The sequence below is a fragment of the Erpetoichthys calabaricus genome, chromosome 2 (genome assembly GCF_900747795.2).
Source record: "Erpetoichthys calabaricus chromosome 2, fErpCal1.3, whole genome shotgun sequence".
Taxonomy (NCBI): domain Eukaryota; kingdom Metazoa; phylum Chordata; class Cladistia; order Polypteriformes; family Polypteridae; genus Erpetoichthys; species Erpetoichthys calabaricus.
This window is the reverse complement of record NC_041395.2, coordinates 152861454-152874437: the sequence shown is the minus strand read 5'-3', so window position 1 is coordinate 152874437 and position 12984 is coordinate 152861454. Positions and strand designations below refer to the sequence as shown.

The following is a 12984-nucleotide window of genomic DNA, read 5'->3' as shown; positions in this document are numbered from 1 at the left end:
AAAAAGCCGCCTTAGTGTGTGACATTGACACACGTTAGCAATTGCTGCTTCCGTGGCGCAACAGTATCAGTCACTGACTGGGAATCAGAAGGTCATGAGTTCGATCCTGCATGACTCCCTTTTGTGAAGTGTTCTTATTTTCACTATTTTAGAATAAAATCATACATTTGATTTCAGTCTGTAACAGTCGGTGTAATATATGATATTTGTAAAGGTTAGCTTTGTTTTTTTTTTTTTTAAATTCACTTTTCATTGTCTCAGTTGCGTTCAGGATCTTTCCCTACCACCCCCTCTTCCCCCATCTAACACTGCTGTTTTCACATAAAGACGCGCTATAGCTCTGCAGTGTATCACGATACATACGACCATGTGTTTTTTTTCCCCCAATATTGCCAGTCCCCACGTGTTGCTGTATGCTGTTTCTTTTGTACTCCAGGACGTGCAGAGGAAAGCATAGTAAAGAGCAGTAACTTCAGAGCTATATGCAATCATCAGACACTCCCCATCTGACACTGCTGTTTTCACATAAAGACGCGCTATAGTTCTGCAGTGTACTTGTGACTGCATTGTCGTACCAATGCTTGCGAACTGAAGTGTCTGCATGCACTTTTCGTGGCATTATACGTGTATTTTTTGAGCATGCCCGTGTCGCTCAAACACAGGAATATATGTTGATGTAAAAGTATAACAAAACAAGTGCACTTTTATTCAAGACAATAACCAAAGCAAAAAGAAAGCAAGTTACAGTAGGTGGTTGATATGATAGCTTGCGTGGTGGAATGCTAAGAACTGCTGATTTCCATTCCGTGCTATATAACTGTTAACATTTGAATCTGATGATTGCATGTAGCACTGTCTTATTCAGTGTGCGCAAGAACATGCAGGTGGCCAGTTGCTGCGTGCTACAATGCACATTTTAAAAAACGAAAGAGACAAATATATGTGACGTTTTGAAGAAATCATTTTATGACGCGAATAGTACCAATCAGAAAACATCGTCGAAGTAATGCAATATTATTTGAAAACGAACAGCGTCAGATCGGGTGTGAAGTTATACTGGCGCTGTTTGAGTCAGATCAGAAGCTGAATAAGCTGAACAAGCTCCTGTTCTGACTCTAAGTAAAAAAGCATGAATTAATCAACAGAAATAACCGCGATTGACATTTTAAACTTAACGATTTACAGTGCATACCAATTTATAAATTTAATGTCCGTTTGAGGAAAAAAAAAACATTTTCTCCAAAGCTGGGAATCAAACTCCGGTCTCTATAGCACGGTAGGGCAGCTGTGCTCCAAGTCAGCAAACCGTAGCGTTAAGCCACGGAAGGTGTCGTAGCATCCTTGAACCTTTTGTGAAAGTGTTTATTTGATGTTTGGACTTCAGGCTTCACAGATTCTATAGTTTATGCCTACATTTTGTAACATTTATTACTAAAATATGAAAAAGTTTCTGTTTTAGCCATGTGTTTACACAGATTACTATAGAAACGGAACACACATGAAATGCATGTGTTCCAAATAACGATCTATTATTTCCATTCTAAAACTCCAGCAGTTCAGTCACTCCCAGATAATCATCAAACAAGGCATGAGCTGGGAAAACTTAGTGAACGTTCTGCAACGGTGGGGGATGGAATAGCCAGCTGCTCCTCTTAATCGGCACATTTAGAAGACAAAAGAGAGGTGAGAACGGTTTTAAGGTGGGCTGTATCTACGAGTTTTTTCGTAGACACTGGTAATTCTAGTGTTAAGTGCATCATTATTCTTTGTGATTTGGAAACTTTTTTCTCCGGGGTCAAAATCACAAGCATCGTGCAATGCAAAGAAGACGGCCAAAGTGAAAATGCATAAAATGTTTACATTTCGAATTAATGTTTTAATATTTTTCTCCAAATATTCTTCAAAGATGACCATTGAAACTGCAGTTAGCTTTAAAGTAAATGTTAAATATCCTATGGTATATAAGCTGTATTTCTTTATGTGGTTTTAAATACTTTGTGCGAACGAAACCATAACGCCTCTGGTTGGAACAAAACTATAAAGCCTGTAGTTGATTCCAGCAAAACACCATGGCTCCTACATGTAGAATTGGTCTTTTAAGATTGTTTTTTAACCCCAAACTACAGTTTCTTAGAATTGACTTGCACAAGTTATATTGTAGTCTAACTAAGCTCTTAGAGTCATACTTATATACAGTGGGGCAAAAAAGTATTTAGTCAGCTACCAATTGTGCAAGTTCTCCCACTTAAAAAGATGAGAGAGGCCTGTAATTTTCATCATAGGTGTACCTCAACTATGAGAGACAAAATGAGAAAAAAAATCCAGAAAATTGCATTGTCTGATTTTTAAAGAATTTATTTGCAAATTATGGTGGGGAAAAAAAGTATTTGGTCAATAACAAAAGTTCATCTCAATACTTTGTTATATACCTTTTGTTGGCAATGACAGAGGTCAAACGTTTTTCTGTAAGTCTTCACAAGGTTTTCACACACTGTTGCTGGTATTTTGGCCCATTCCTCCATGCAGATCTCCTCTAGAGCAGTGATGTTTTGGGGCTGTCGCTGGGCAACACGGACTTTCAACTCCCTCTAAAGATTTTCTATGGGGTTGAGATCTGGAGACTGGCTAGGCCACTCCAGGACCTTGAAATGCTTCTTACTAAGCCACTCCTTCATTACCCGGGTGGTGTGTTTGGGATCATTGTAATGCTGAAAGACCCAGCCACGTTTCATCTTCAATGCCCTTGCTGATGGAAGGAGGTTTTCACTCAAAATCTGACGATACATGGCCCCATTCATTCTTTCCTTTACACAGATCAGTCGTCCTGGTCCCTTTGCAGAAAAACAGCCCCAAAGCATGATGTTTACACCCCCATGCTTTACAGTAGGTATGGTGGTCTTTGGATGCAACTCAGCATTCTTTCTCCTCCAAACACGACAAGTAGAGTTTTTTTCATCTGACCATATGACATTCTCCCAATCCTCTTCTGGATCATCCAAATGCTCTCTAGCAAACTTCAGACGGGCCTGCACATGTACTGGCTTAAGCAGGGGGACACATCTGGCACTGCAGAATTTGAGTCCCTGGCGGCGTAGTGTGTTACTGATGGTAGCCTTTTTTACTTTGGTCCCAGCTCTCTGCAGGTCATTCACTAGGTCCCCCTGTGGTGTTCTGGGATTTTTGCTCACCGTTCTTGTGATCATTTTGACCCCACGGGGTGAGATCTTGCGTGGAGCTCCAGATCGAGGGAGATTATCAGTGGTCTTGTATGTCTTCCATTTTCTAATAATTGCTCCCACAGTTGATTTCTTCACACCAAGCTGCTTACCTATTGCAGATTCAGTCTTCACAGCCTGGTGCAGGTTCTTCAATTTTGTTTCTGGTGTCCTTTGACAGCTCTTTGGTCTTGGCCATAGTGGAGTTTGGAGTGTGACTGAGGTTGTGGACAGGTGTCTTTTATATTGATAACGAGTTCAAACAGGTGCCATTAATACAGGTAACGAGTGGAGGACAGAGGGGTCTCTTACAGAAGTTACAGGTCTGTGAGAGCCAGAAATCTTGCTTGTTTGTAGGTGACCAAATACTTATTTTCCACCATAATTTGCAAATAAATTCTTTAAAATCAGACAATGTGATTTTCTGGATTTTTTTTTTCTCATTTTGTCTCTCATAGTTGAGGTATGATGAAAATTACAGGCCTCTCTCATCTTTTTAAGTGGGAGAACTTGCACAATTGGTAGCTGACTAAATACTTTTTTGCCCCACTGTAAGAGGGAGTTTATTTGATGATCATACATAGATGTTCTTTCTCAGTATATTTTTATTTGTTGTTGTTTTGCTCATGTTATAAGTAATGATATTTAGAATAAAGATAAGGATTTTGGCCTTTTGTTCTCATTTTTGTGATTTTGGTGGTGTTCATGAGCAAGTTGTTAATTTATAATATCATTAATAAGTATATAATGCCCACAATCCAGACAGCCCAATTTTATGACCTTGGTTCCATTTCAGTAATAACTTTTATTCAGATTGGTATAAGTCAGTACAGACCATGGTGGCAAATTGGAGTACATGGCCAGTATAAAAAGGGTTTGAATAGGGCATATTAGTAATAACTGCATAAATAAGTGACTTAAGTTGAAACTGTCTTTCAGACATGCCTTATTTTTACCTCACATGAGTCCCCACTGCCATTATTAAAAATTTCTTTGATTATTAAAATTGTTTAATTATATAGTTTAAAATGCTAAGAAAACAGTGAAATTAGTATATAAGATCCTAATAATTGTAGGCCAATAGAAACATTTCATGTTTAGAATTTGGATATTTACATTACTAAGTAGCTAAATTGAAATATTCAACTATTCTAATTTTCAAAATGTGTTCAATCTGAATTATAGAGAGATTATTTATAAATACAATTTCAAAATAAATAACGAGGCAAATGTTTTAGTTTTTGTATGTTAACTTCCTTGATTTTTCAGTTTCCTCTATCCATCTCTCTCTCTCTCTCTCTGTTTTCACTTTTATTTAAAAATTTAAATATAAACATATGCAGTAGTTCGTAGCAGTAATCTCACCTTCTCCATTTTCAAAGTTAGTTGAGTTACAAGTAATGCATATCATTCTTTTCTGCTTTTTTAGTATTTTTCTTTTTTTAATGATCGCGGTCAATAACAAAACAAAATTATTTATGTGCAGCATGTTAATGTCAAACCTGAAATGTGCTGTATTAAGATTCCAGACCTTTAGTAGTTGTGAGATTTTTACATATGCTGTAAATTTGCATAATAATCTCTCTGGGATTAACAAAGTACATCAGATCAAAAAATTGAATTACCTTATATATGGTCTCTGCCTATGCACCATTGAGGTCACTGTTTTTCTGGATAAAACCATTAGAATGTTTCAGAATTACTGCTCACAAGATTAACTTTTATGAGGGATGTTCAATAATTTATCTACCCGAGTATGAAAGAAAGTAGCAAGCATGTTATAACATGTCTTGGAATGTTGTAACAGGTTTCAAAGTTACTCATGCACAGTTGTGACTCAGTGCGAGTCTAGCATTCCAAGAGACAATGTCTGGAGTGTCCTCATGCGAATCAAGAAAAAAAAAAATTCTAGATTTGGAACAACGTTCAGTGAGAAAATTCCTCACAAAAGAAGGGAAAAAGCCAAAGAAGATCCATGAACACATGACTGCAGTTTATGGCGAGTCTGCCACATCAACCTTCAAGGTGAAATTTTGGAGCAAGCAGCTTAAGTGGGGTGTAGAGTCCTCACACTGGAATGCCTTTGGAAGCAACTTCCACAGAAATGTGCAAGAAAGTTGATGATATAATTTTGTCAGACAGACAAATTAAGGTTTCCCCAAATAGCTGAAGAAATGTGAATATTGGCAGGTACAGGAAAATCATGAAAAGTTGGAATGTCACCCATTGCAAGATGGGTTCCAAGAATACTGACGTCTTGTCAGAAGGCCAGGAGTCTCCAGTGCTTTCAGGAGAACTTGGAGATGCTCTATGAAGACCAAGTGAATGTTTTTCATCGTTTGGTGACTGGAGATGAGATTTGGGTCTATAACAAAGATCCTGAGTCCAAAATGGAGTCAATGCAAAGGGAAGTACAAGTCATCCCCAATAAAGTTCAAGACAGAAAAATCTGCAGGCAAAGTCATAGCAACTGTCTTCTGGGATATTGCGGGAGTCAATCAAGGAGAAAAGACGAGGAAAACTCATAGCAGGCATGTTGCTTCTTCATGACAATGCACCGGTTCACATGTCCCGTCAATTACAGGCGGAACTATCCATCCTACAGTCCTGATCTGGCTCCCTCAGATTATTTTCTGTTTCAAGTTTTGAAGAAGTGATGAAAATGTCAAGGCAGCTGTGATGTCCTGGTTTGAAGGCCAAGCACAAGATTTTTTTTCAAAGGGGTTAGTCAGGGGACTGTATTGAAAAATGAAATAAAATTTTTTTGAAAACTCTTTTCTTTCCTACTAAGGTAGATAAATTATTGAACACCCCTCGTATGTCATGTATGAAACAAAAGCTAACAAACCTTGTAAGGAAATCTTAAAAATAATTAGGATTTTTTTTTTTTAAATTGGATTTAGAGGAGAATTTGTTAAAACTCCGCATTTGAACATGGAGACTTTAGAGGGAAGCCATAATCACTTTTGAAAGTTGAGGATAGCGTAAAAGTACATCAGTTAACTGAACCAAGAGCTATGTAATAACACTGGTCTGTCTTTAGCGGTAAAAGAGAAGTAAATTCTCAAAACAAATATGCATCTACTGGTTGGCAGAAGTTTAAAGACTGAATCGCCTATTTTAAAATGTTGTTGTTTTCTAAAGCCAAGAAGCTTTGTTGAAAAAACAAAAACCAGTGAGAATATACTATTTACCAGCAAGCTTTGAACAATTTGCTAGAACACATTATCAAGAAAATATTGTTTGTCTCTTAAAAAACCTGAAGTTTGGGAAAAGATTAGCTTTTGGCAGAAAATTTGCCTTACTCTGAGGACCAAAACAATACTTGAGTAGCTACAGATTAAAAGTGCATTTCTTTGAGTGGTCCTTTCAGTCCATCAGCCTCATCTGTACTATGTGTCACAATTTGAATATGGCAGTACACAATTGCCGTCCCAACCTTTTAAAGAGCTGGAATATATCCATCAACTGGAATGGGCAAAAATCAGTGAAAATCTTCTACGTGCCTTCCACATTAAAGAGAAAGCTGCTATTGCACCAAAATGTATAGGTTAAATACTTTTGCAAGCATTATATTTCAGGTTTGAATCTACTACTCAACTAGCATCACTCTAGCTTGACAGAGTGGCAGTCAGAGGAAGCTTGGAACTCCAAGTGAATATTTATAATTGCATATCATTTTGTACCAGATGATTGTAGATACGTTGAGGATTAGCATAGCTAAAAAGTTGATAAAATTGGTATTTATCCTGTATAGTCAGCAATGGTCACAATGTTTGTCAGTGAGATCACACAAAAATTCTGTGGACACCAAGGAAAGATTCTTCTAAAACGCCATGAAATTGTGTGGATCCAGAAAGCACAGCAAAAATTATGAGCTTTCTTGTGTAACTACATCCCCTCTCCCTATTTCACTACTTTAACAACTAAAGATGGAAAGGATTCTGGCAATGTATGCTCTAACAGCAAATCTGTTTTGAACAGTGTGGATATTCATCTTAACGGAACGTTTGGTTAAAATTCAATGTTGTAGAATTTACGTGAACCAATATTTCCTACACATTAGAAAGTAAGCAGAAAACCTCAAGAAATGTGAGTAATCTATCAAGAGTGAAGGGATATTAATACCAGCTGCTTAAGTTCCATTTGAAGCAACTTATATTTGCAGTGTCTAGAGCCGAGGTTTGGAAATTGATCTCCAGGATTAAAAAAAAAAGTTTTTTTTCATGAAGTATTCAGGGCAGGCACTAGATCTAGTGTACAAAAGCAGGACAGACACATTTGAAAGCACTGGAGACCGAAGAGAATTGGATATTGAGTCAGAGCATAAGAGGAAGAGCAGATGAGTGGATTGCCTTGCTTTTTCATATCCTGAATGAAGAACAGTAAAACAGCAGTATGTAGAGGAGAAGTGAAGGCTGCCCTCTTCCCTAATGGCTGATTGTAAGAATACCGTAGAAGACCTGTTCCATGCTAACTAAATATCTCAGGAGGAGTGAGTGGTTTTCCAGTCTGTCTGAAGGTTGCACATCTTAGATGTCTCTATGAACTGTGCACCCAGGTGTATTTTTTTTTTTTTTTTATCATTTTGACCTCCAAGTATGATGTACAATTTTGATTTACCAAAGATGGTCATTATATCAAGGAAAGGTGCACCTTTTTTCACAATTTTTTTTGGAATTTTACATTTTTTTTCATTTCCCCAGCTCTCTTGGAAGCAAGGGGTCTTCCTCCACACCTCTTTGGCCCTCTTGGTCCTAGAATGTCACAGCTTTTCCACAGAACGATTGGGAGTGGTGCAAGTAAGTTAATCTGTGTTGTATCTTAAAAATTTTATTCACGCTAGTTATTTTTGACTTCACTTCATCACCTGATCACGTGCTGTTTCAAAATAACTGCTGTTTACTCTTTCTGTACATTGCAGTTACTCTGTATGTTTGTGTTTTGTATATGTTTGTTTATAATGGAACTGTTTTGGGTTGTCTTGGTGGTTTTAATTTTTGTCAAATGTTAGGTTTTTGTCCTGCTTTATTTGTACTAATGTACACATGCTAACCTAAAACCTACAATGAAATTCATTATAATAAAAGAGCTAAAGCATCCACAGTTTACTGGATTTTATTCTTACTGATCTTTGCTGAGGCTCTCTGTATGGTGCAATTCCTGTATGCTTTAATCAGTTTTCTTATATGTGTTGTATGCTTCCTTTTTCTTTTGCAATTAGATATTTTCAATGAGTCTCTATACTGCAGATCTTAATATTTGTTTTTGTTATTAAATGTTTTACTGGCTAGAAGAACTTCATTTACATCGGCTATACTATTTGTTGGAATGACAGCCAAGATTAAGACCGTTATACTGTAATTTTGTTGCTCATGGACACATTATCTAATACAGATCTCCTGAAAAGCACAAAGATATGGTTATTTCAAATATGAAGCCTATGCTGCACCTTCAAAGCAAATGCCTAAATAAAAAATACACTTTTGGGGGAAAAAAACAATCCGTGGGGGAAAAAATGCAGAGATTTAGATGAGATTATGATGTTTAAAATAGTGTGCCTTTGTTGGCCATAGATGCATATGTATTTGGCATTTGCTTCTTACACTCTGTAGGCATGGAAACATCTTAAGATTAACATAGCAGTATATATGTAAAAATACACTGAGTTGCCAATTTATTAGATACGCCTTCCACCATTACATTTGATTCTACATTCCTGCATGACATGTGCCATGTGGTAATGGTGTGTGTTATAAATTGGGCAGATCAATATTTCCAGTGCTCAGTAGAGTGGTAAAATACTTAAAATGAGTGAGCTTAATGACTTTGAATGTGACACCATTGTTTACGCTTGGTATATTGGTCCTAGCGCCTGTCATACGTTTACCTTTAAGTGACCTGTCAATGAAAACAGCTTGAGAATCAGAGTGGTCAAATCTTGTGGCAAAATACATGCAAACAGTTGAAACCGAAACTAACAGATTCAACATTGGAGTGCAGCACTATCTTTATCTGAAATGGGCTACAACAGCCCATGTTGGTGCCTTTTTTGTCTGGAAAGTACGAGTAAGCCTGCCTCCAGCTTGCATAGATGCAATAATGCTGGACTATTAAGAAGTGGGAAAAAGTTTCTGGTTCAGACAAATACAAAATTATTTTGCATCATGCTGATGGAGAGATCAGAAGTGACAGAACCAGCATCCATCCTTAGTCATCATCAAAGTGGGGAATGTTTTTTTGCACACATTAGGACCCTTGAAACTCACTGAAGAACAGCAAAATAGCAAGGTATCTGAGAATTTTGTGCTGATATCCCTTTGTAGCTATAGTTTACTCATTCTCAGGTAGACCCTTCCTGCATGATAATATACCGTGTGACAAAGTATGTGTTGTCACCAAATGGTTCCGGGAACAACACAGTGAGTTTTCATTGCTTCAGTGGTCTCCTCTGTCCTCAGGTCTCAGCTCTATCAAGCATCTTTTGGATGAGGAGGAAATGGCTTTTTGCAGCAAGACTGATCTGTCCAATTTCAGGCATTTGCACAACACAATCAGTTCTGTATGATACACGTTCCAGAAAAATGCATCCGGCTTAATGAAGGCCAGAGTAGGTTCCACATGCTACTAGACAGGGGTTCCTAATGTATTGGCATCTAAGTGCAATACAAAGTGTTTAATTTTGCCATGCTGCTATTAACAGTTGTCTTGTTCCATGTACTCTTTAATATTTTCTTACTCATACATTCATCATAACCTATTCCAAACTTATTTACTTGTCCAATAGCTATAAATTATTCTTTACTTAATAAAAATTATCAATTTTGTTACAATTACTATAACTAAGTTCAGGCAAGAATGCGATCAGTACAGCATTGCAGATGGTGTTTAAATGTAAGTTTAAGTCACATTCAACACAACTCCTTTACCCAATAATGTCTTCACTATTTTCGGTACACTGCAAAGCTCTGTCTACACAGGGTATGCTCTGGAGTTTCTAGCTAAGCGCTGTTCTTAAATAAATTGATTATTGAAATAATTTGCAATTATGAAACAAAACAAAATTAACCTGAAATGAATATATAGGCATTTGCAGTGATCAGCTGAAACTGTACACATCCTTACTTGCATGCAGCATGTACCTTTTTATCAAAACCAGTTATATCACTTAATAATGAAATCTACAAAAACTAGCTAAAATTTTTATTGCAAAACATTTTTTTTGAGTACAGCTCAGGCTACTTTGAATTATATTATGTCTTACACGAAAACACTTTTATAAAATAGTAACAGGTAGGTATGAAGTATAATTCTTGCTAAGATGCAGTCTTTGGGAGGGTGTTTTCTGCTTGAAACTATTGCTTGAAATAGTAAGTGCATGTATTAAATGAGTTAAAGTTTAAATTGCAAATGAATTTATTAATTTAGAATGCTGCGTAAAAAATGCTTGCATTTTAAGTTATTTTCATTACTGTTAGAGTATCTTCCCTATTTCAGCTCTTGGGCTTTAATTAAATGGCAAAAAAATGGTTTCATAGAATTTGTTTTGCATTGAAATCTGTGTTATTTGTTGCAGAGATTTGTTTTAAAAGTATGTTTTCTCTTTCCAAAGTGGGTTTTCTTGAGATTATGTATTATGTTAAAGTGCAAGTTAATAGAAGTGGTTTCTCAAGAAAAAATGTGTAAAGACATAATTAAAAATTAAGGTGGAAAGGGATTGAAAGTAATCATTAATGATGCAATATGTTAAAGTGCAATGCTGAACTTAGTGCATGTCACAGACTGATACTGTGTTGGAAAACAAAAATCCTCACTAATGTAAACCTTACATCACATAGACCATTAACTGTAATATCTATCAAAAGTATTGTTTATTTAGTTGAGCAATAATAAGAAATGTTGACTTTGTCATTTTCTGGAAATAAATCCTTGTTTTAACATTACTATGGATTGGTATTTTTAGGAGACACTGTTTATTAGAGGTTGCATAACTTATGGATGACTGCATAAATAATGAAATAAATTTAATTTGATCAAAATCATCTGTATAAATGTTTATTTTAAAAGGCTCAAAAGCCCAACAGCTTCTTCAGGGTCTCCAGGCCACCGGGGATGAATCTCAACAACTCCAGGCTGTAATTGAGATGTGTCAACTTTTAGTCATGGGAAATGAAGAAACACTAGGAGGATTTCCAGTCAAGAGTGTTGTGCCTGCATTGGTAAGTCAAAATATAACATATATGTTCAAACGTTTAGCCACTGGTTTCAGTTTGTGAAAGCCATATATAACGTGCTTCTTTAGTTCTGTCCAAGGTTTAAAAAAAAAATAAACAAAAAAAACTTGTGTTTGTAGATGTTTGAGTAAATTTCAATGCACTTTTTTTTTTTTTTTTTTTTAATTTATAGTGGTTCCTTAATCAGGTCTGATATTTTGTGAATCATCTGCTCTGTATTTACCTCTTTAAATGCTTGACTAGATTGATTCTGTGTAATTTGTTTTTAAATGCTGAAGAAATGTATACAGCAAAACCAAGCAGTGTTTGACTTTGAATCATAAATCAGTCCATATAGGCAAATTCCAAAGTAGCTGGGACAAACAAATGCATATTTTGTAGCTTAAATGATTGCTTGCTTTTGATGCTCCTTTCAAAAATTGGTGAAGGTTTTAGTGGAGCACATAACAGCTTTCATGTGTCATTTAATGGGTAATTTATTAAAAATGGGTGGCTGAGAGTGGATTTTATTGATCAGGTGTACATAATGCCAATGTATGTTTATAGTTATCTTCTAATGTTATATATTTAGTTGATCATTTATACTTTACTAGCCGACGCCCGCCGTAGCATACGACGGTGTAAGAATAGGAACAGAAAATGGTGAGAGAGGAATTCAGAAATCAAGAAGAAATAAATACTTCTTGAAAGATGCAGTGTGCATATAGAATTTCTGGCCAAGCAGGATCACATGTGAAAGTGATAAATAAATCAGGCTTTCCGAATTTACGTACTATGGCCATGGCATCCTGATAGTTTTGTTGCATGTATCTTGGACTTCCTGGAAATGTCGATGGTAATATGATCATTTTGCCTACACGAACGTTATTTTCAGTGTTTGCTTGCATTTTGTCTGATAGTTCAACGTGCAGATCTTGTTGATGAAATCTGAGATAGTTGAGACGCGCGCCCTCTGTTTTAACATACGCATCAACGACGTACTGTTGGAATAGTTTGCCGCTGAAGTGCAAAATACTAAATGTATTCCTCCCTGCTAATCTGTACGCGTAAAATTGGCATTGAGTAAGCCTTATTTGCTTGGCGGCAGTTCTTTTATCGGGAACATGTTGTAAATCTTTGTGCTAGCCAATGTCTCCGTAAGGGAATAAAAGTGGGTAAACCATAGGATCGCAATTCATATTGAGCATGGAAATCTGTTTACAGGAGTTGTCTATGGGATAGATGCAAATGTCCTTTCGGCAGGCGTTTCGCCATCTTCTCCGACGAAAATCGCTGCAACATCGGTGTCACATGTCGGGGCATTGTATCGTCGTAAATCCTGCCTAGGGGTTTCCTTGAAAACCATCCGTACAGATGCTGTTGGATTGGACTGAGCGATTTCATGCATGTTTGTATGATTTAGCAAAGGGGTTGATGGTTCTGAGCATGGAATCTAGCTGGAGAAGTACATTTTCGCTGCATGCAGAATTTGCTTTATTTTGTAAGCGTACTTTAGTAGCTTTAGTAAACGCTAGAGAAGGGTTGTATTCTCGAAT

The 12984-nt window shown here is 36.6% G+C and overlaps 1 protein-coding gene across 14 annotated transcripts in view; it reads left to right on the top strand.

Moving 5' to 3' along the window:
• Nucleotides 1-12984, top strand: part of trip12 (thyroid hormone receptor interactor 12) — a 328355-nt gene that overhangs the window by 177214 nt on the left and 138157 nt on the right. For 13 of the 14 annotated variants that reach the window (XM_028794650.2, XM_028794649.2, XM_028794647.2 and 10 more), the window contains 2 exons: nt 7922-8017; nt 11283-11434. In XM_028794650.2, the coding sequence (XP_028650483.2) occupies nt 7922-8017; nt 11283-11434 (248 nt within the window). The remainder of the gene's footprint in view (nt 1-7921; nt 8018-11282; nt 11435-12984) is intronic. The other variant, XM_051923009.1, reaches the window with a different exon arrangement.